This window comes from Amblyomma mixtum, chromosome 5 (genome assembly GCF_055824585.1).
Source record: "Amblyomma mixtum isolate Tamu chromosome 5, ASM5582458v1, whole genome shotgun sequence".
Classification (NCBI taxonomy): domain Eukaryota; kingdom Metazoa; phylum Arthropoda; class Arachnida; order Ixodida; family Ixodidae; genus Amblyomma; species Amblyomma mixtum.
In genome coordinates this window covers 85,224,923-85,249,630 of record NC_143016.1, presented here as the reverse complement: position 1 = coordinate 85,249,630, position 24,708 = coordinate 85,224,923, and the positions used below count along the sequence as shown (strand labels likewise).

Genomic DNA, 24,708 nt, shown 5'->3' with positions numbered 1-24,708 from the left:
CCATTGTGTGCGCCGTAGGCCTACAGTCTTCCAGGGAAGCCGTGTCAATCGCTAAAGAGTTGGTGGCAAGTTTTGAAGCAGTGTGCAAGATGTCTGGTAGGAATCAGCGGAACGTGCCCAGTGACGTCACAGGCAGTACCTCAAGTTCAACTAAACCGACTTCGAGCAGCTCCAGCGACCCGCAACCGGAGCCGCACATGTTTACCGAGAGCCACCTGCTTCGCAATCCTGGTAAGCCGAGACCAGCGACCCGTCATAAAGTTTCCAACGTTGATACCACGCCATTCTTGGCTCAGGAGGGTGTCTCATCTTTACCAAAACGAGAAAAAGAGCGCTTGAAAGATTCGAAAGAAATTGAGAGGATATTTAAGCAAAGACGACAGAGCCTGCCGAGCACAATGCCTCAGAGCGAAGCCGATTTGCAAAGGAATGCCAAATCTGAAGTAAACCGGACATCTTGCCGAGATCTTATCTCTGTAGAGGAAGATACGTCTGTGTGTACAGCAGCGGAGTCTGATATTGTGGAGAGTATACCATCTGAGATAGCGGAGCCCGCTAAGAACACTTTGATCGCTCCTGACAGGAGTTCAGAAGAAAAAATGGTACCTTATATGCGGAAACGCCCTTCAACAGCACCCTTTGCTACTACTCGGCAGAAAACCAAACCAGGAGGATTTGCTGCTGACAAAATAACGCCTAACGATCAAACGCAAAAGAAACCCACCGATACGAGCTCTCCCGCAGAGATACCTGCACGCCAACATTCGTTTAATTTTGAAACGCCTGTTAACACAAAAGAAGAGCGAATAAAGTCGACCTCAGAATTCTCTAAGCAGGGAGATATATCCTTATCCACGAAGAGATCAGACGGATTATCTCAGGAGCCTCATCCCCGCGAATCGCTGGCGGACAGAAATGCCGGACTACGCAATGCCGCTTCGGCTTCTGAGCATGAGCCGGCAGCGCCAACTGCTCGCAATCCGTCGTTTGCTACCGGTTACTCGGTCTCACCTACGCTGCAGTCCAGTTCAACAATGTCGACGGCGCCTCCTGGACACGAAGGCTTTCTCAGAGTCGCCAGTGACGCCCGGGTGATGATGAGGGATCCCACTGGTCTGGCTGCTCCACATGGCATGACTCCACATGGCTACTCTCCTGGAGTTTTCCAGGAAAATGAGGCTAGTTATTTCGGAGATGGTACCTCAACCAGCGGGGAGTCAAGCGCTGCGGGTGACAGCACGTCAGTGTCGAGTGCTACGACAGAGAGTACGCGGCTTTCACTTGCCGAGTTTAAGAAACGAACGAAGACTATTCATCCGGACTTACAGGTCAGCCCCCGTCACTTAACCAAGAAAAATAGCGCATACGTAATGAACACCGCCGTGGGATCTTCAGCCTCCCCGTTTGCTACACCAATTGGCCGCCTACATCAGACAGCGCATCTTAGTAGTCACGTTTCAAAAAGTAGCTTGCCTTTCAGTGGTTCTAAAGGCGGATCAGCGATTTATTTTCCAGTGGAAAAGGCGGAATCAGACAGGAACGACAGTTCGCCAAAGAGAGAAGGCTCATCGTACAGCAGCAGGCGAGGCACACTCGAAAGGAAGAGTACCACGGCCCCAACTCCACAAGATCAATCTCCCGTTGTTGTTCGTAGGCGTCAAAGGAATCGTACCATCGACGATAACCCGCGTACGGGCAGGGAGCATGGTTTCTATCTTTTTGCCGCATGCTTTGCCATTGGACTAGCGCTGGGACTGTGCTATATATTCTGGCCATCTCTGACGCTCTATACTAAGCCGAAAAATTATACTGCGAAGAAGAGACACAGTGAAACATGCGATACTATGAACTGTGCTCGTTATTCCCGGCACCTGGGCGACCTTCTCTCCTGGACTGATATCAGTCCATGCGACGATTTCTTCGCCTTCGTGTGCAGGCGTTGGTCAAGCCGGTTCACTTCTGATGCCACGTATTATTCGACATCAACGGACGATTATTTCGTCAGTTTCCTCGAAGAAAAAATTTACAGCTCGGCACAAGATGAACCTCGAAGCCCCAAGGTCTTTGAGCCTCTGAAGAATCTTCACGACGAATGCATGAACGTCAGGCGCATTGACTATGATGGTTGGCACGCGCTCAAGGATCTGATACTTCTGTTCTCTCTAGAAGGTTTCCCTTTCAGTGTGCCTCTGAGAAATATTTCTGTTTGGACGACGGCTGCTAAAGTCCTGCGTGGTACTGGCACTGTGGCGCTGCTGAGTGTCAGGGTTGCGTCGCATCCGTTCAGTGCGAAGAAAGATGTCATGTCGATCGGACCACCCGAATTACTGTCCACTAGCAGTCGCCTCGACAGCAGTGAAGTGGCCCGCCTTTACACAGAAGCGCTATTTTCGGCCATTAAAATAATGACAAAGGAGTACATGCGACCAGCAGACGTTCTCGCCGCAGCCAGATTTGCCAGCAATTTAGAGAGGCTTGCTGAGGGAACGCATGATGGAGGCCCTGCAAAACTCGTTCCTGTCGACTCACGCTTGGACCTGCGGAACTTTATCAGCGAACTTCATCGAGGACGAAAAGCGCCTTTTTTCTACAATATGGCGTCAGACGTCTTAATCTGGCCATCGAATACGACGCACGCCGTTTTAGACCTCGTCGCCGAAACTGAACCCCACACAGTCCTGAATTACCTCGTTGTTCGGCTCATGATTCAAGTTTCTCCGTTCATGCCTCATTCGAAACTGCTAGACTTACTCACCATCTTCTTATATGGCAAGACCAGGACGGCGCCGCCTCGGTGGCGGCTTTGCCTTCGTGTGGTAGAGAGAGCACTCTATCCTCTCGCTTATGCTTCCGTATTCGCCCAACTATCTCTCCAGAAATATATGCCCAGCCTTGTCGAACTTGTCAACGGAGTCGTTACCGAGTTTAGGCATGAAGTCGAGCAATCACAGCTGCTCGACAAACAGTCAAAGGCAATTATTCTCGATACCATCTTGACGAGCGCTATCAGACTGATTGGCCCAAGCTGGACCAATGACACCACGTCACTCAGCGAGTACGCCGACAGGATTCCTAACGTCAGAATCACGCGATGGGGTCTGGGAACCTACACTGCGTACCACGAGTACACCTTCTTGTACGCCTTGTCACGCATTTCGCGGGAACGTTGGGGCCGCACCGTGTTTAGCACGGACTGCTGGTACGAACCGAACCCAAGGACTGTGTACGTCCCTTTGCTCGCCTTCAATGCAACGCAAGCGTTGAGCGAAGACAACGTGGACCCATTCCAGCTGACACGGCTGGGACCTCGGCTGAGCCGTTGCCTGTTCGACATGCTACTGGACGAGGCCAACACAACCAACGGCCCCGCGCAGTGGCTCACCGATGCCACATGGACGAAGCTAATTGCAGCCGAGGCATGCCTCGGTGGCCGACGAGATTACTTCCGGTTCGGACGTTTCCGGGACGTTCTGGCTGCGCGTGTCGCCTTCAGAGCCTTCCTGAAGAGTGTTGGTGCCGAAAGAGAGCTAGTGCTGCAGCTCGGCAACGGTCGCGTGATGTCGAGTGCGCAGGTTTTCTTCGCATACTTGATGGTGCAGAGCTGCGGCAGCAGTGACGGCATTGACCAGTGGAGGCGCACGGCGGCCGGGAACGACTGGGGGGCGGCTGTGCAGAGCAGCGACGACTTCCGCCGTGCGTACAACTGTTCATCAACGCATGGAGTGAACTCGCCGCCAGAGTGCGCCACGTGAACAACACTCACAGCCCTTATGATTGTGAGATATGTTTTACTTTCCACGAATTTAACATTATGTGCTATTTTGTCAACGGGAACTTTTTACAGACAGTACAGAATTAGTTCTATGCATGTTGCCTTGTTGCCAGAACTGGAATGTCGCCAGAATTAGCAAGCTAGATGCCTGACTCCTGTTGCACCTGTTGCTTTGCAAGAAATTTCATTTTTGATATTAGTTATGCAGAAGATTTTAACGCGATGTTGATTAACGTTACTTCAGCGCTGCTTTTGTAGAGCTTGGAATGTGGGCAGACAGTGTTGCCAGACAATACAACTGTGGACTACAGTGAGAAATAACTCATTCACAGATTTGCTCTGGCTGGTCGTGCATGATAGTGTTGCTGGCGTGATTCCATTGAACCGATACTAATGGAAGCGTTTTTAAAGAATAGTGCATGTTTTCCAGTGCTATTACGTTGTCTACGTTGTTCTGCTGTTTAAATAACAGTACCTCAATATCCTTGCATTGCATAGTTCAAAGCATTAGACGCGGAATGACGGCAAAGTGACGAATGCTGCAGCAACATCTGCCTAGTTTCGTTAAATGATCGTATATGCGTGGGTTTCAACAAAGGATGACCATCAGAAAAAGGAAGAAGATGCTAGACTTTGCCTCCCTGGAACGTGAGAAAAACAAGAGCATGATTGCTGTAGAACCGGTAAACAGGTTTTCCCGTAACTTGCAAGATTAATATAAATCGCTTTATTTAGTACTGATAACAGTAGTCACTGGAGCACACTATTCTTGGCATGTTTTGCGGTCGCATGTTATTTTCATAGTTGCACGAACGCCGTGAAATAATTTTAGATGACGCAAACTACCAGAAAATTGTCAGGTAGTGAAACGCGGTGTATATAAGCCAGGTGGCTTATTCTATGAGCTGTCAATTTTCCCCTGTCCGTTTTACGCCCACTTGGTCCCCTTTCAGTGGTCACTCTTAAATACCGGCGGTTTTCAATCGTCTGGGGCCAGTGGCCCAGCCATTGGGAGGTTGGCGGCCGGACATTACCATTGGCTGAAATGAGATGCAATATGAAACCAATGGTGAGGTGCATTACAGACCTCTGTCAACAGCAGGCGACCGGAACTGATCACTGGCTGTCACTGGTGAGGTACGTTCTCCAACCACGCAGTGGCAGGGTCGCTTGCCCCAGACGCTTGAAAGCCGCGATTATATCCGAGTGACCACTGACAGATGACCGAATGGACGCCAAATGAACAACGGAAAATGAACAGCGTATAGAATGCGGCCTTAGAACACAGTTTCTTTCCGATGTCGCTCAGGCGGACGATCGTTATAACTTAAACCTTTTACTGTGCTCGAAATGCTTTCCGCAGCCTCCTTGACATTTCCATAATGACTAACTACACTGAACAAAGCTTGTGCCTGTTAATATTCATCATCATCATCATCAGCCCGACTACGCCCTCTGCAGGTCAAAGGCCTATCCTATGTGTCTTCAATTAACCCTGTTTTTTGCCAGCTGCAGCCACCGCATCCCCGCAAACTTAATTTCATTCGCCGGCCTGAATTTCTGTCGCCCCCTGCTAAGCTTGCCTCTTATTAATATTGCCCCCTGCTAAGCTTGCCTTTTATTAATATTGCCCCCTGAGAACTATCACCATCCTCTTTGTGAAGGATAAAGTCCGGATCCAATTCCCTGCGGCTGTCTTTTCGTCTCTTTTACTTTACTTTATTTATAAATTAAGGGTTCTTGTGCATTCTGCATGCTAGGTGGGCACACACGTTTGTACGATAACATGAAAACGGCAAAAATAAATGTGAAACACAGCGGGATGGGGGTAACTAACAACTAAATTACTAATTAGGGTACAAGAACAGAGCGATGTCACTGCGTCAAAGCGCATAAAAGATTATTAGTAAACCAGTTCAAATCAACGAGCAAATCAACACCCAGAAATTAACTAATTATTGCAGCCGCGCCTCCAACTATCACAAGGAATTCAGTGTTATTGCATGATCATCAAGGTTTATCTAATCAGCAATGTTTCTAGGAAGGTATATTGGAAGGAGTTAATTCTTGCTAACAAATATTTGCTGAAAGAAAATGTCCCATGCGTTTATCGTAGCCAAGACAGCAACTAACTATGTGCGAGGTGAGAACATTATCATGGCCATCAATACTGATATTGAAATGCTCACGTCTGTGTTCCTTACAAGATGCGCAAGCAGCCGTCGAACGTTCTTCGTAACTTTAACTGTTGGCTGTTTTTAGCCCTCGAGAAAGAGCATCTTCCCCGCCGCGCTTATTATTGCCTGCACAAACCTACACGTTCAATGTAGAGTTTGAGCACGTCATCATTTTGTGCCGCACAGTATGGCGGTGCGACGCTGACAAAGGCAAGGCAGGAAGCGAACATTTTTCTTTAATTTTGTCCCGTGGCACTAACGTATCTAACAAAAACATTTTTGTATAGGAAAGATTTTACGAATGCATTTTTTTCATACATTGTAAGATTTCACTATATCAATCAATATATGCGCTGATCATCCCGTCGACAGGCTTGCATTTTTTTGCTGCTAATATTTCTGCTATCGATGAAAGCGTTCTCCATTAGTTTTTCCCATGGGAGTCTTGACTGCTCGCTGCGAGTGATAAAAAAACTTTAAAAGAAAGATTTTACTCCAAATCCGGAAAATGCGCGATATTTTCATAACAGTAAATTAAAATTTTCAAATATTCAGAATCTTTGTCCAAGAATGCTGGACATGAATGGGTTTGTGCCTAAATTACGACTATCAAACTGAAGGCACCAGAGGTCACTCCCACCAACTTGTGGCACTGGTTTTTGTTGCCAAGGCAACACTACGCCGAGCCATTTCGCGGAGCCGAGGAAAGGCCATACTGCGCATGCGCGAGGAGCAGTGACGTCACACTACACACAGCTAGCGCGCCGCCGCTGTCGCTGCGCGGGTGACTCTGAGGTGCTGCCGCCGCACTCGCCAATTGCGCATGCGCAGTAGCGGCGCATAGCTAGCGCGCCGGGGCTGCCGCCGCTGCCGCGCGCTCTCCATCGCCTCTCTCTCTCTCTCTCTCCTCGTTGCTTTCGCAATCCTCCAGGTTTGATCAGAGCTAAACACTACCAATTTTTAAGTGTTACAACCGCACGTATATAAGAAGGAAGACAGATACAGGGAGGAGTTGAAAAAGAAGCGAATTGTGACGATGATTGGTGCGGCAAGACACGGCGATAATTAACCCATCAAAGAACAAAGGCGTACGTTTAAGAGAAAAAAGAGAAAAAGCTACGAGGTGAGTTTAGTGTGACTGTTACGGTTATTCAACCGAAAATGCATGAAATAGTCGAACGAACTGCCTCCGTATGCATTTACGACGACTCATCCACAGGCACACGTTTGCATTCTCGATACATATGTTCCGAAACAACACACGCCGCCGCGTTCGTAGCAGCTTTTGCTACACGCGTTAACGTTACGTGAGAAAAACAAAAACACACCCTGTCTCCTTAAATTCTGAAGGGTGCTTCGCCAACCAAATGTATTCATTCATCGTGTAGGCTGATGAATTATTTATCCAGGGGTATTGAAAAGAGATTTCACTCTTCTCACGGAGCAGAAAGAGTGGGGAAAAAGTCGTGCGCAAAAGAAGAATGCTTAAAAGGGTGAGGAAACTTCCATTTTGCCATATATTTTTTTCTTTTCCCCACTTTCCCATCCATTATGGCAAGTCCGGTATTCAGAAAAATTAAGCACTTATGTCCGGAAATATAATACTTATGGAGTTGTTGATTAGAATTTTTCGCCATCGAAAAGCGAAGGTTACCGTTCCTATACAAGTTAATCTCTAAAACTCTACCCTCTTACATACTTTAACGCTTTGCTCTAAACCAAAAGATTGTGCCTTACCTTTTCATTTGAATGTTGTCTTGTTTTGTGGCTTGCTATTTTGTTTAGGCCGGACAATACTGATTGAGCCGTACTATTTTTTATGTGCTCCTTACCACATTGTTTGCGCGCTGATTCTTCGCTTCATCCACAGCAGCTTAATTGCTTCCCGCTATTGTTGTCTTTGTGTTCCTTCATATAAAATACTCTAGCGCTGAGGGCCTTTCGGGGCACTCTGATTAAAGTAAAAGAATAAACATGTATGCTATCTCTGAAGCAAGGCAAAAAAGGTAAAACAATAAATACGTAGTTGTGAACCACTAGCAGCCCGTCGCACGTACCAGATGGTGGACACGCCCTGCAGAAAGTGCTAACTTGGTTCCTCTTTTACTGCCGTCGCTTTAAGTGAGCTTTTGGGTAGAATGAGGGCCGACAGAGACTCGCAATACGTAAAACGTCGAAAGGCAATTTTTCATTGCAGGCAGTTGGAGATTTCAAACACTTTCCTTCCTTCATGAGTGATTGGAACAACACGCAACTCGTTCCGGTATTTCATTTTGAAAGAGCGCTTTTCTTTTTGGTCACTCGACTTCGATAGATTTTCTCCCTTTTCGTCGAACATTTGTTCGCTACGCCTGGTAACGCTACATGTGAAAAGCAAGGGGGCTGAGCGAGGCGACGGCAAGAAGTAGAAATGAAATGCTTCGTGAGATCTCGTCTCTTGTTCGCCGTTGTCGACCTCAGCTAAAATGGCGCATAACCATGATTGGAAACAGACCATCGTTCGGTCCTTGGAATATTTGTTACTTTTGTTATTCCTTAAACGGCTTGGGTCGTTTGGCCGTAGAATCAGCAAAAAATAACCCAGCGACCAAACACTTGTCGATCCCTATAGCGGGTACGCGTCAGAGTTTCTGCGGAGGTAAACAACGGCAACCCAAGGACGAGATTGCAGAAGCATTACAACTACACTAAGGCAAAAAAATTACAGGACAAGGACGCCGGACAAAGCCAAAGGTTAAATGAATTTTTATTCTGAGTAGAGTCATTTGTTTGCCTAGTTGGTATTTCATGGCGTAGGTTCAAACAGCGCACACAGACCTGGGATGAAGAGTGAGGAAGACTAACATACAGCTGTCTAAACCTACAGCAAATTTTATTCTGCTTGTCATCAACAGACTGCTTCACCCTTTTATATCGCTGTACAAGAGGCATCTTTTCTTGGTCTTTTATTGCTGAATCAATAATACTCGCACTTTCAAGCCTTCGCGTGACCCGGCCGCAGTAACGTTTGACCTTCAGCAGAGTGAATATGGGTGACCAACTCGCTCCTTCAGATAGCCCGGCTGCAGTTACGCTGCGCCGCGCACCTGTGGCGCTACTGCCGCTGTGACGTCATACCAGCTGTAGATTATGGGCGACCAACTCGCTCCGTTGTTGTTGCGTTGCGTGGGGCGTTCATGCGCGCGCGTTCATGAGAGCGCGTTTTTAAGGAAAGGAAATGCGCATAATGGTTCCCTGAGTGAGTGGACGCCTGAATCCTGCTTACAGGTACGTGGGGTGATGAGAGAGATATGTGAGCTGTAGGCATTGACAAGGCTGTGCCAGAAACGCGGCGCTGAAGCCACAGGCCATCGGCGTTCATTGTGATCATTGGCGTTGGCGTTGTCAACGTTTCACACGCCGATCATTTTAAGGAAAGGAAGGCGAGCGAGCGCGCGCGGCGAGGCACGTCAGCTGTGCGTAGTGACGTCACTTGCTCTTCGCGCATGCGCAGTATGGGAGTGCGAGAGCACGCGAAACGGCGAGACTGGGGGCAATGTAGCTCACGGAACAATATATGGCTACGTGCAGATGATGCTTTCGCAATCCTATAGGTTTAACCAGAGCTAAACCACAGCCAATTTTTTTTTGCCCTGTTCTGCACTGGATAGAACGTGAATCCTGAGATCGGATTTCATTTCTCCCCAGAGATGTTAGAGGCCATTTTCTTTCTTGATGATGATGGAAACGACGGAGACATCAGTAGTAGACGTGAGCCTTTGGCGGCGAAAAATACTATACGGAGCTCATCAATGCCGCAACTCTAGAGTTAGCCTTATAGACAGCTGGAAGAAGAAGAAGAAGATGATGATGATGTCCTCAGTAACCCTAACACTCCTCACGTGCCCCATGGACGCTTCGTCTTCTTTTCGGCTCAGAGCGAAGGCCGCGCGGTGCCCTCATAACGCCTTACATGCTCGCCCTGAATGTGGACGCGGCTGATGTTTTAGTTAATGGCACTGTGGGGCACTTGAGATAGTTATATTATAGTATGATGACGAAGGGCCACGCTTTGCGAATATGGCTGAAATTTGGAGAGTTGGGATGAAGTGTTTTTCCGCAACTGGAATAAACAAGGTCTCATTTCAAAGACGACAAGGGGCCCTTCCTCACTCTGATGAACATTACTCGAACAAAAAACAATCTGCCATTCATAAACTAAAAACGTGAAAAACACTAAAAAAAAGAGGTAACATGTTAAGCGACTTAATGGAGTCCTGAATATTCACTTAGCGTCCAGAAAAACCTTCTTTATTTTATAGCAGGAATCTCCCAAAACAGTTGCGCCGTTATGACGCAAGAACGAGCTCAATCTTCACCGTATATGATTTTAAGAAAATCAGCGCACTACGCGTCAGAGCGTAAACACTAGGCTTATATATTTACTTTGAACAAATAGCCAAAAAAGGGAAAATAAAAAACACAAAAAACTTTGCAAAGTAAAGAGTAAGTATATCTTAACCTGGCTAAAAAGCGCAATAATGTTTTCACTCAGCACAGCCAAAGATGCGAAGCATCTAACTCTATCGACGACCACTCGACTACACTCGAATGCTGCTTAGTTAGCTAGCACGAGAGCTCTCACTCGCTGATTTCGCCGTTGTCGGTTTGTACGCTCCATACATGCTTAGCAACCTGCCCACCGTGGCATATGGCAGTACATTTAATGACTGGTCGCGAGAGGTTGCTCGGTAAGAGCAACCTGGGTCTCACAAGCCCTACCGGTGGCAGCACCTGACATTGCAGAGCAGTGGCGCATCGCTTAACCGCTGCTCCTTTGCGCCAGGAGCGGTATAAGGACTCCCAGCCATCCTGAACTGCAAAATAGGGAATGACCAATTCGGCGCAAATTGGCATTGGCTCATAAACGCTCTGGCGTCTTGCCCTTCAGGCGGAGCTTAGGTGTGCCTTGCAGTTTTAGCGCGACAGCACGAAGGCCACACTCATCGATTTCGCTGTTCTTTGTCTGAAGCATGCTTGCCCTTGAAAACGGAGCCTCGAAACAACACTGGAACCGAAGGGAAAACCAAATTGCTTGTGCACCTAATTCGCATTTGGCCTCAAGGCGCTAAACCGCCCGTCATTTTTCTTAAAGGACCGAATTCCGCCACGGAGCAGTCAGTTTGGAAATCTCAGTAAACTCAAAATATGATTTATGTACAGAACTGTACTCAGCGCTCCACAAATTTGGCAGCATTAAGAACGCGCCCCACAAAACTATGCAAGAAAAAGAAACGCTAAACTCTCTGTTCAGGAATATACTGTACGCCGCACAGAGACAGAGGTGCATATGTTTCATGTTGCATAGACGGGAGCCTTCCACAACACGGTACCTGTTCATGCAAAGAAACGTGACACGTGCCCACGTTTCTGGTTACCAAGGGCCACCGTCGACCCAACACATGCTCAGATAAACGCAAGAGACGAGCCCAAGTTTCATATCCCTTTAGCCAGTTTGCGAATGGTGGTTACCAGGCTCCCACTGAGGTAGACGATGCTCAAACTATACGCGACCGGTTGCATTTCCGACCGTGCATATCCAGGCAAGTTATTCCAGGCGTCGCCAAGAGACTAGAAGAAAAAAAAAATGAAAGGAGATTGTATTGCAAGGACGGTCGGCCAGACGCAACCAAAGTCGCGCCGTTTCCTACACCTAATCTCACAAAATGAACGTTCGAACCGCTACTGAGAGCTTCTTGTTATTCTTCCTGTGGTCATTGCTTTTATTTTGCAGTGCGATGATGCCCTTCGCCTTCCGCGTCCACTCTTAACGCTTCGCTCATGGCGTCGCAGTTCCTCGAGCTCTCTAAGGCAACAACTAGCCGCAGTACGGCGAGGCAATGCCCGGGAGCGCTTTGAAGTAGCCAGCTATTCTCATCAAGCCCATATACTCGGCCTGCGCTTCTAGTGCCCCGAAGCGAGACCGAGACCTAGCAGCGCTATGTACAAACGCGCCTTTGTAATCACCCTGAGGCGCAGAATGGACGATGGCAGCCTAAAGAAAGGTCTTGGATGCAAACATGCGTCCGTTCTCTCACAATTGCCCCCGTGTTTCCACCTAGCCTCATCCGTCCCCTGCAGCTGCATATAAAGAAATGTAGAAGTCACGTAAGTCGAAGGAGCTAATTACTCGTCGTCACTTGTTTGACCGCCAGAAAATTCTTGCGTGAAGTATTACCGAACTAAAGAAGGCAACGATGCAGCCGTTGTGAGTTTTTGGTTTTATCGATGTTGAAACGAATAAGGAAGAAAGTGGAGGTGATTTTTTGCTCGTTTGTTCTTTAACCGGAGTTCTCTTCCGCATTTCCTCAGTGTTCATTAGTGCGTAAACCTCTTTCACGGTTCTAACGCGAAAGCCGTTTTTCGATGTTCGCAGTGAATGCAAATCAATAAGAATTTCCTGCCTTCCTGAGAAAGCTCTCCTCATATTTTATGTGGTTTAAAGCTTTCTGTTTAGATTTATTTCTCCCAGCCCCTCATGCATTCCCTAGTTGACCGTGACTTATAAATAACAGTAGCTGGAGTGATATACTCCCGCTTTGCATCAGAATAGTTCATCCTCAGCAATCAGTAAGAGAAGGAGCTTTACTTCTGCGGAGTCGAGGGAACAAACCTTATCAAAGACTTTATACTACAGCTCGCCTTTAGCCGTATATCGATGTAAAGATGGCTTACGTCCTCATTCAAGGGATGCAGTGCTTAACGTGCCTCCTATAGTGTTTTATATACTCGTGTACTTGAGGGAATCAAAGTCAGAAGGCGCTGAATTTGCCGGCAGAAAAAAAAGAGTGCCAAAATGAAGGAGGAATACCTGGAGTGATCTGATTTTCTATTTTACTGAGTCGCAGTCCTGTCATTACGTGGCGTAAGCAGGCTAAAGAAGCACTCACTCAGCATACACCATAAAAACAGTGTTTTTACGATTGCAGCACATCGTTCCTTTCACGGTTAGCTATTCGACATTGTTCTCTTCCTTAACGAGTCAAAACAGCATAGCATTTCGTTCGTGGGGCGTCATTCACAACGATGCGTCTGGTGCCTGCAAACATGTAGACGTAACACCAAACCTTAAGGGGCACCGTGAGTGAAGTCGAGACGTAATTTATAGATATGTTTCGGCTGCTTACATGGGCTAAAGAAAGTCATTCCTGCACAAAGTTTTTGGATCACATGCTGCCACATTATTAGAATATAAGGACAGTTTGGTATCTCGGTAACAAAAAAGAATAGGCTGAACGCTTTTCAGCAGCGGTTACAAACAATTTCACGAAAAAATTGACACTGCTTGTTCTTGTGCATATTACTGCGCTCAAGAAGCCAAATGACAACAGCCCCTTTTTTCTGCATAATGAAATAGTTTTGTTGGGCGATGTCTTAGCGGATAAGCCTTATAAAACTCAAATTTAGGGTGAATCCCCGCATTATACTTTTTAAGCGTTTGCTTCCGCATTTTGTATAACAAGTTTTAAAGACCACCCGAGATCGCAACCTCTCATCCTATCATTAGTGGAACTTAGAGCTCAAGTTTCAATGTCTCGCTCCGCAGCTAAGTTTCCAAAAGCCGCGCCAACCAGTGTCACGCTTTCATGACAGCGGGGACGTTGAAACCGTATGCTCCGAAGCGCGTCACTGGGAAAGCATTCGCCGCTTCTGCGTCCAAGGTCAAAGGAAACGCCAGTCATCTCAACTGCCTCCGCCTCGCGAGGCGCGAGAGTTATAGTAGCGGACCGTTTCGCAATCATATCGTCTCCTCTATGGCGCCGCTCTCTGTAAATACTCATTTCGGCGACAGTGTGGCATCACGCGCTTCGCCGAGCGTCTCGGACATTTCGATTTCATTGCCCCGGACACCACGAGTGTTTGCTGCTCGCTCCGGCAGTCAGGGAGGGAGACGGATTCTGGGCGCCCTTCCTTCTGATGCATCTCCAAAAGACCCGAGTGGGAAGAGGAGAAAAGGGGGAAAGGCCGAAAGGCGATAAGGGTTGGCGTAGATGAAAAGAAGCAGCAAACAGTGTTTTCGCGCGCTTTTCTTGAAGTGAAACGCTGACCGGTGAGCCGCATACACAGAGAAGAAAAGCACACACTCCGCTCTTGGACCAAAGAAGAAGACCTTTTGTCGCTCGTTGCTCATGAAAGGAAAAGCGTAGAAAAAGCGGAATAACTTTCCTCTTTTGGAAGGCTTTGCGGAGCCTGGTTTGCGCGCGGTTTACACTTGAAGCAAGCGCTGTACTCGGATGAGGAGGGAAAACTTAGTTTCTGTACTTACTCGGATCGCGCTTCGCGCGAACATTGAGTCGTAGTTTACAGAGAAAAAATACTTGCACAGTGAGCGGTTTATTTTCTGTACAAGTGCTGACCATGAAAATGACCTGAATGAAGAAAAGCATGCTAACGAGCGCAGTCGCCGCGGACGTTAATCTCAACGTTTTCTGAATCTGCCACTCACTATACACAGCGCAGGCGCCTCTGCGATTATTTTTACAGCGGGAGCCGTTAGTGGTTCTCTTCATACGCGGAATCCGCACTGATTACTGCGGTTTAGGAGCTGCTTTTGACGTGCCTATTCATCTTGCGGGCGGAAGAAAAAGGAAGTTATGGTGGGTTTTCGAAAGTGGAACGCGCTTTGCAACCCAAATAGAGTCAATATGAAAGATAAAATTATCGCAGCGATATTCTAAACATTTACAGCAGCTGCCGACTTAGTGTTCGTTACGGTTTCTGTGGATTCTCAACGTTTTTTCCGCGTTAACGAAGTTTCAGACTTTGTACAGCTTAATCGTTCTTTACCTAACCTAAGCTCTGGGATCAACTCATGAGATCAAGCGCATGTTAAGACTGCTGTCAGTAAATTACAGCGTCCTTAAGGAACGTAGGTTTGCATGGCGTGTGCTGTGTCCGGTTCGTGAGAAGCGAATGGGAAACGCTCTCTAAACTGTTTTGAGAAGGTAGAGTTATGTTCTGGCATTGAGAGAGAGGGGCAAATACTTGACTCCTGTTGATTAATTTTGAATAACTGGCTACGATGAATCAGGAATTCGTGATACCCGCCGCGATGGCTTAGTAGATGTGGCGTTCGGATTGAATCTCGTCAGCATTTTGGCGGAGGTGAAATGCAATAAAGCCGATGTGCTTTGCAATATAATAGCGCATTAAGGAGACAGGTAAGCCCTGTCCTTCCCATGTACTATCGGGGACAAAAGTGGTGTACTCCAAGCGGGCGGAGCCAAAACAACGGAAAACTGCGGCATTTTGGCGCGCTAAAGCACGAAACATTGAAACGAACCAAACGACATGCCTGGTGACAATAAAGGTCACGCATTGGCTGTCTCGATCCCAGGTGCCGCCTGTAGATGGTGTTGCAATGCAGTTTTCAGTTGCTCCGGCTCCCGGCGCGTGGAGTATACCACTTTTGTCCCCGATAGTACTTTAGGGCTTGTTCCTACGATCTCCTATACCTATAGAGAGAGTGGATACTTGTTCATTGCATTTATTTCCGTAATTTGCAGCCTTTCTACTCAACTGAAACTATTTAGCACAGCTAAAACTAATCTGTTATTAAAACTAATTTTTCTCTCGATAACAGATTTAAAGCCAACTTTTGGTTTGCATTTCTGTATAAAATCAGAACTGTCTAATGCGCTTGCCTAAGTTTGGTTCAGTATATTTCAACGCAGTAATAAAAAATACACAAAATAATTCCCCTCTTGTCTCGTCTGGTTTTAAACGTAATGGCACCATTGTAACTAAAAATATTGTTTTGAGTTAAATTAGTCTACATTAAAAGTTACTTCGATGCTATGTTCTTCGCTGTGCAACCATTTTTTGACCCATTGATTCCGCAAGCACTAACACAGTAGTCATCTTTAAAATCATCATTAAATTCCTTTACCACTAGTTTAGCTTCCTGGGCTTGTTTTGTGACTTGCTGTGCTACTCGGTCATCAAAGTGAACTCGTCACCACTCAACATCTATCAGTCGGCAGAGAGTGTCACGGCTTCAGGTTAGCTCAGAGAGAGGCAGTAAGGGAGGTCTGTAAGAAAGGTACAAGGTCAAAATCCTTGTCGCCTCTAGTACTAAGAAAGTATTTTTTTGTGTCCTGCTATCAGAAAATACTACTGAAGGACAAAAAAATTACATGCAAGCCAAGTGCTCTCAGATCGTTACCAGATATTTTTTACTCCAATAGAACAAAGAAACTTCAAGCTCGGTGCACAGGATTGGGTTTCATAAGGCGCGTAAAACAATGTGCCTACCAAAAAGAGACCTGGCCGCTCGATTCCTTTTTTTTAAAAACCATCCTTTAAGGGGAAGTGTATCACGCAGAAATAATTGCGACACTAGAAAAGGCGCAGAAAAGAGCGCACCTTTAGAAATGCAGGCTAACAGAAAATTGAAATGCAGGCTAACAGAAAGGAGATCTAAATTCACCCGAGGACCTCAACTACCGCCTCTATTATAGCCAACACTCAAATAGGCGGCTGAATTTCTTTGGAGGAGAAATTCGAGGCCCGTGTACTGTGCGATGGCAGTGCACGTTAAAGAACCCCAGGTGGTCGAAATTTCCGGAGCCCTCCACTACGGCGTCTCTCATAGCCTTAGTCGCTTTGGGACGTTAAACCCCATAAACCAAACCAAACCAAATATTGGAAGTTCAATGTTACAAACCACGTTCCACATTTGTAATAAACGGGACTTGCAAAACATCCCACATGACTCCGGCTGTTCTACTAGTTTGTTCAAAATAGCGGCTTTGGAACTTACGTGACGTATCAAAAGTTAATACAGCTCGCAAACCCTCTGGATTGAGGTGTCTAATGTCTCACCCCCCCCCCCCCTCCTCCCCCGCAGATACGTGGCCATCGTGCACCCGATGCGGGCCCACCTGCTCTGCTGCCGCAAGCGTGTGCGGCTGGTCATCGGCGCCCTGTGGCCGCTGTCCGCGCTTCTGGCGACGCCCAACCTGGTTTACCACGAGATCCAGGTGGCGAAGCCGGGGTTCGCGCCCTGCATCATGAACTTCCCGTCTTTCCAAGCGTTCGTGCTCTTCAAGTACACCGAGTTCCTGCTCTTCTACCTGCTACCGCTCGTCGTGCAGGTAACCCGTCTCCTAATGCGGCGACATTTAACGCTATAGTCCACAGTGAACTGCGCGTATGAGCAGAATCAGCATCGAAGCCGTAAGGAACAGCGATGCATGCAGGAGGCGATGCATCATAGGTGCAAAGGCGGTCGATGACGTTCGTATCCAGCAGAATTGCAGACCGGAAAAGATGCGTCATTGACGTCACGCCTCTTATTCAACGCGCTGCATTGGCGTGCCCGCGCAGAACTCGACGTTGTTGCCGTGGTATCGGCATTCGATGTTCTTACGAAATGAAATACGAAGGGACTTCGGTAAAAGCCTGTGGCTGTGCGTGTGCTGGGACTGGAAAGTACACGAAAGGCTGCCCCGTGACACGAAAGAGTGCCCGGGTAAACGGCAGCCCATCGAGCACGGAAACATTCCGCACGACAGAGCTGGCTTTGCAGGCCCCTAGAGAGTGCAAGGCAGAAATGTAGGCGGCAACGAGAGTGCATGCCTACGACCGCAGGGTCTATTTTTGCGCATCGTGGCGTGCAGAAAATGTTGCTTTGTAAATATTCGATGAGCGAGTGGGTTCATATAAAGGTTCATATAAATGACGATGGCGCAAGGTTCACTTATACAGCACGCTGGGGAGAAACGAAACACAAGTTTCGTTTTCGATTGGCCTGCATTCATGCGATGGCCAAGCGCGCCGGCCGGCAAAGCTGTGACAGATGAGGAAGATTTAAAACAAGGAGGAATATTTCATGTGCAACTGAGAAACGCCCTTTTGCTACGGCTCATTGTAATTTCGAAGTTATTGTTGTTTCGAAGTTTTGGTGTTAGAGCCGTGCCAATTCCGTGTGTAACATTACTCGGCCATGGCTTTGGTTCTCCTCTAATGGTTCCGTGGTTTGTTCAGTGATTGCTGATTACCACCATTGCCGAAGAAAAAAAAAACGAGGAAAGGCACAGCGTTTGCGAAGTGGCACCAAGTAAAACAATCTTGTCTTTCCGATTTCGCAAAAAAAAAAAAAAATAGCCAAACCCTATTTTCTGGATATTGTTTCATTGATGCTTTATATCTTGGCGCTACAGACTGGAATTAGGAATATCATAATCATCACCACCACCATCATTATCGCGATCAGCCAGTTTACATCGATGTTGAACGGAAGCTTCTGCCACTGACCTCCAATTAACCTTGCTCAGCGGCCCCAACGGCCTCTGTGTCCCGGCAAACACCCTAATCTCATCATCTGCCCACCTGACTTTCTGCTGCTCCCGGCAGCGGTTCATTTCCTCAGGAATCCATTCAGCAATCTGGAAGGACCTTCAGTCGTCTACTCTCCGCATTACATAGGCCTCCTCACGCTCCGGCTATGTTATTTCCTTCTCCTAATATCTTCTAAGGTATGATTGCCGAAGTTTGCTATCTTGTACACGCTCCGTTATCTATCTTATATTGGTACCCCTATTGCTTTCCGGTGAGCGTCGTCCTTAATCTAATTTCATGCTTTCTTTCTGGTAGATCGGCAGGTCTCGCTCCCACTCTTGTAGGGTACTGGCGGGGAAGAACCGGCAGAGATTAAGACAAGATTGAGCCTGAGTGCTCAATCTCGTTTTGATTAACCTGATTTGTGTTCATGCTTCTCGTTATGTGCTGGCCAAAGACTATACAGCCGGCACTGCCAAAGCTGCCTTTGTGCACTGAGCGTTACACTGCTAAGGAAGCAATGCGTCATAAGAGCACCAGTTGGCTTCAAGATATACGGCACTTGTGTGTCTGGGGCTGCTACGACTACGGTGCTGCTGGTGCTCACGGATGCCCGAGGAAAGTGGCCACTGTTCATCGTTCCGCTTTCTTTGCTTCGCTTAGCAGATCGACCCCTGGCGTTTTCTGTTGTGTGGTCATTGACGGAAGAACGGTAGCTGAAGGCTCAGTAGAGTCCCCGCCCCCTTGAATACCCTCGTCGACTTAACATAGTGATGAACCTGTTGCATTTAAATGTACAAAAACACTAACATTTATTGAGCCTGGAAGTATAACTTCAGCGTATACATTTAGTTCAGTTGATGCATGAAATTGCTGAAAGGCAACATTTATTCAGCCTCGAAGTATAACTTCAGCGTATACCTTTAGTTCAGTTGATGCACGAAATTGCTGAAAGGCAACATTTAAGTATTTCGGAATTTCAAATTTGTAAAGCAACTGCAGCGCTTCCTCAACATGTTCATAGAAATGCATATCGAGGACGTAACTCAAATTCCACTTTAAAATTTGCTTAAAACGTTAAGAAATTTAAATTTGGTTCTATGCTACTGCCTTATTCATGAATAAAATAGTTCAAAACCAAACCGATTAGCCGAAATATCTCAAGCTCGGTGTCTGTTAAAATGAGAGCTTCAATCGCTTGAGCCGCTGCAACTTACAAAATATCATTAGCTGCCTTTTCGCGGACTTGCATTGCTATCAAAATTAAATTGGACTATACTGAAATATGACACGATGAGAGTTTTTTGTGTGTTTCATGTGCACTCAGAAGGAAAATTAAATGCCACTCATATAAGCAGGGTGACCATTGTACAAACAGTAGTGTACAGACAATATACTGCCGGGAGGGTAAGTAGTGTATACCACTCGATCTTCGTCTAGAATTCAATGCCGCACCAATTTCCAGCAACGCTTGCTCTCGAGACTAGCAATGAAGCGATTGACTGTTTTCTTATTGAAGTATGTAAATTTGTTCGTTTCGATACGTGGGGCTCCCGATATGAGAAAACGCCGAAAAGTGTCTTAACAGCACAAAGTGACACAACGATGCATGATATCACCATCTTTGCTTCCTACAGTGCTTCAAGCACTGATGTCACTCACAGGGATTTCAAAAAGAGCTCAGAGTGAATTGAAAAACCAAACTTTGTTTGTTGTTATATATTTGTGCCTAAGGACGGAAAGAACTCGCACTTGGCATAATGAGAATTTTTTTAAAAAATCGTTATCTTATGGCAATGAATTTACAGAGCAAGTTAAGCTTAGTCATAAGAGCTAGATTCAGTTCTAGCAAGTTTTTTGGCTCAAATGATAGGATAACCAAGAAAGAGTTTTATTAAGTAGCCTCTGCGCCTATTGGCTTTAAAATAAGGGTTCGTTGGGGGCTTTACTTTGTTTCTCACAGCTCGCATTTTCTTCCTCCTTCGACAGTGCGTGTTGTACACCATCGTGGGCCGACGACTGTTCAGTGCCGAGTCCTTCCGCTCGATGGCGCCTGCTGTCGGCCGCGAGAAGTACGCACGCTCGGTGAAGGCTCGCCGAGGAGTGATCAAGATGTTGGTGGCCGGAGTGACTGTCTACTTCATCAGCTTCTCGCCACATCAGGTACGACACATTCTAGTGCACTATCCTTTGTATCGTGTATAACTGGCACTAGACTGGAAAGTGGAGGAGAATCAGTGCCGTCACTAGGGTGGGGGGATTAGGGTTGGTATCAAGAATTTGTCCCTGAATAATTCGTGCTTCAAATGTTTCACGGGGTGGTGAAAATGCGGTTGCTTTTCATTTTTGTGTGACTTGGAGAAGAAACATTCGTATCAATCCACGTGTTTTGACGTGCTCAGTGTTCCCTTTCGTTCCCAATTATTGCGATACACAGCGTAGGAATAGCAGCGCTCCCGATCAGATGGCGACAATCGTAGCTTTCACTTCAGCGCCACTGAAGTTTGGGCCAGCGCATAGGTGTTACTACGCCAGCCCGTTTAAGAAAAAGTGTATTTATGTGCGTTGATCCCCAGTGCTGACTGTCGTGGCACCTAGTGACGGAGGTTAGCGGACTATGGTAGAGCTTATAGGCGGATGCACAACCGATGCCTGACTGCGATGCCTGCTGCGCTCATAATTGACTGTTTCTACCAACGCTAGTGATTTGATAGTAATAGGCTTGACACGCACTTCGTACCAGCTGTTTGTAACAGTCACGCGTAATGTTAATTCACATTATTTAAATCATTTTGCCACGTGTGTGGTGCCCCTTAATGGAGATGTGAGACGGACTATGATATCTCAACCTAAGGGACCATGTAAGTTGCATGTGCTGAAAGTGGTACTCAATTTGTTATTGTCTGTGACGTAGCTGATAGCACCAGTAATGAATTTGAAGAAATGCTCGCAGCAATAGCGAATGAAACACCACGTGCCGAAAACACGTGTCTGCACATGCAACTCCCATGGTACCAAGTCTGTCGCCTGGCGCCTATGCGCGGTACAGTACAACGTAATGAACACGAGAAAAGGAGACAAATACGGACGCTGGCAAACTACAAACCCATATGGTAATATGCAGGTGCTTCTGCTGTACAACACGCTTTCCGGGCGACGTTTCGAGGAGACTTGGACGTACCTCATCTTCGTGAACCTGATGGCCTACACATCTTCAGCGTGCAACCCACTGCTCTACAGCGTCTTCAGCCACAAGTTCCGCGCCAAGTTTCTCGCCATCCTGGGCTTGCGCAGAAGGCGAGCGGTGAGGGGATCCGGTATGACGTCATCCAACAAGAAGAGCGACGCCAGGCGCTGGTCCTCGTCGCCCATCATCCGAGGCGGCGTCGGTGGCCAGTCTTGCAAGACGTCACTGACGCAGGTGTGACGTCTACGCAGCGCGGTCCGCAAACGACCGGTGTGGGTGTGACGAAAAGTGCATACGTCACCAAGCACGTCATTCTGCGGATGGAGTGACGCAGAGCGCCACCGGGGAGCGACTGACGTTCGCCACCTTTCGTGGGGACGTTCCGTGGAGTACCGCGAAAGACACTGCTGCGGCAGGTGCTAATGCTCAAGCAAGCTTATTTTCCTCTTGATACGCCGTGAAGACTAGACATCATCACCACCAACTTACTCAACAGAAATGACGTTTAAAGGATTGTGTGTGCTTCATGCGGGCCAGCTGTGAAAAAAGGGACATGGTCACTGTAGTCAATATTCAGTGACGTGACTTTTGTGCCAGTGAAACTCAGCGGTTGTTTCACTTCGGCACTACGCTTGTGACTTATGTACGGTGCTTGGAACTTGAGACCACCGGATGAGGGTGAGATAGACAAGCTTTTCAACCGGTCGTCGCCTATCCTAATAAGACACATAATAAGGGTGTGCACTTACTGATAAGCATCCCCCAAGGCGCAGCCATGAGGCTACAAACGAAAGCTATACAATTTTCAAGGAAAGCTTGAAGTTTAAGAAAAAATTGTCTTGGCCTGAGGATCGAAACCGGGAACACCTCCGTGTCGAGGCAGTCGCTTTACCAACTAAGCTAACCAAGACGGTTAGAAGATGGTAGGGCCAGAGCGAAGTGATTAAGAACTTGAAATGAGAACGCTGTTAATTAGTTCAATGGTTAGAGAATTCCCCTGATGTGGAGTAGATTTGTAATAAGGGAGTAATTACTCATTTGCGTCCACCCAAGCTGAGCCTTCCGGCTCCAAAAGAAAGCTGCACCGCCTTCGCAGAAAATTCGGTGGTAATTACTCACTACCTTGTATCGAGGCGCAGCCATATGACTAAGTTCCTGTACCTGGAATAATTTCTCTCCAACTACGAAGTTTCTGTGAAAGCCCTACAGCTTTCCCTTTATAGCTTTGTGCCGGTGCTTGAGGAGACGCTAATGAGCAATTACTTCCTTGTTACAAATTTTCTCCACCGATGGGGATTCCCCGAAGCGCTGGATGAACATGGCGGCTGTGTTTTTAAATTGTCTGACGCCCATCAAGAAAGACTCGATTATAGCTCGAATCAGGGCATGTGCTTTCTATGTGAGTCAAAGTTAAAACAGAATTGTTCGAACAAGAGCATGCGACTTCTTGTTACTGCTTCCCGCTGTTGACTGTAAAATTCTTGGTGATCCCTTTCTGTGCGCTTTGAGTGGCCCGTCTCATTCGTCATATACAGAAAAAAAATGCATTTTACAATGCGCTGTACACAAGCTTCCGACGGTCCCCCCTCCTTTTCTGCACATGCTGCTTGCGCTTGTTTTGGGTAAGTTATATTAAAAATATTGCAATAACATATACAGGTGAAATGATTTGCATTCAGTGGAGTGAAGTTTCTAATAAAAAGTTGCTTTCTTTGAGTCTCGCCTGTTTTTGTGCGTGCCACTGTATTTGGAATAGATTGCTCAACGTGCCGAAAAGCCGAAGTTACTAAGGTAGTTAGCTAATAGAGTACACCATTACGCAATAATTGCTAGGCAGAGATTCAAAAATGAGTCTAGCTAAGAAATAATTGAAGGGCGGAGCGAATACTTTTAGGTCAGAACGTTAGCGCAAATATTTCAATGCTGGCATCGCATTTACTTTATATGTAGTTTCGTGCGGATAACATTTCTGTCCGGAAACGAATGCACTATTTAGGTTCTCCGTACTCATTATCTTTGGCTCACGCTACTTTTTCTATGAAATCAAACTTATGAACCCAGCAAAAGCGGTGGCAAAATGGTGGCTTTCTTTCTCAGTGCCTCGATGACACTAAATACCAGCTACTACTCAGAAGAGAGTTGATTGTTATCACTTGTTGTCATACTACCGCAGTGAAACAAAACTGTGAGGATGACACTGATAAATGGCTTTGGCTAATTTTAGGTTCTGGGAGTTCAGACGTGAGCATAGTACACGCATAACTGTCATACACCGAAGGCCTTGTTTACGTTCACATGCATCGTCTCTATGACGCCGCATCCACAGCAATTACTTCCGGTCTGCGACCATGGATCCCATCGCTCTCGCTTCACTGACTTCCACCGGTGGCTTCTTCCTGTGCGAAGCCATTACGCGCTTCCATGCACAGCTCCCAGATCGGCACTATTGTTACACTTTCTTTGCGCCCCACCTGTGAAGAGGAATTCCAGCACAAGCTAATGGCCGGAGCTAGCTGAGTCTAGAAAAAAAAAAGAATTGACGGGGATCGTGCCTGGTATTATAATATTGGAAGTATAAGAGACTGGCAACTGTCCTCTTTTTCACGGGTGCTTCATGTTTCGGTCGCACGTCCAGCTGTTTCCAAAACTTCCTGCTCGATTTGACGCTGCTGTGTTGTTAGCTAAATCGTTAGTGTTCCGATTTTGTGAGCTGCACGATAGAGGTGTCGACACGTTGCTGTCTAGAATCGACAACTGAATCTGCTCAGGAGGAACCTCAATACACAAGACGAGGTGTCTTCGGGGGCTCAGTTAAATATTACCCAAGTGTTTAACTTGCTATGCAGCTTAGCGTGCTCAACTCGGCGAAAGCTGTTGCCGGGCTCCTGCCTGTTTTTTGCTAATAACTAAAAGCTACAGTGAAGTAAAATCATCATCATCATCATCATCATCATCCTGACTACCCACTGCAAGGCAAAGGGCTCCCCCGTGTCTCTCAAATTAACCTTGTCCTTCGCCAGCTGCGGCCAACATAACCCCGCAAACTTCTTAATCTCAACCGCCCACATAACTTTCTGCCACCACCTGCTACGCTTACCTTCTCTACGTCGCGTGGGTTCGAATCCCATCCTCGTCGCCACTGCAGTAACGGAACGTAGCCGGTGGGTAGAACAAAGAATGAACGTTTATTGCTTGGTGTTACTGGCTTTATGACGACACAGCAAAGGTCACATGACTGTTCATGAGACGCG

General features: G+C 47.0%; 1 protein-coding gene across 1 annotated transcript in view; it reads left to right on the top strand.

The window, feature by feature from the left end:
- The window catches only part of LOC149342872 (neuropeptide receptor 15-like), a 39,794-nt gene extending 16,698 nt beyond the window's left edge, over window positions 1-23,096 (top strand). The window contains exons 3-5 of the mRNA XM_089542250.1: window positions 16,838-17,084; window positions 20,260-20,433; window positions 21,395-23,096. Coding sequence (XP_089398376.1) covers window positions 16,838-17,084; window positions 20,260-20,433; window positions 21,395-21,697 — 724 coding nt within the window. The 3' untranslated portion in view covers window positions 21,698-23,096. The remainder of the gene's footprint in view (window positions 1-16,837; window positions 17,085-20,259; window positions 20,434-21,394) is intronic.
- The last annotated feature ends 1,612 nt before the right edge of the window (window positions 23,097-24,708 follow it).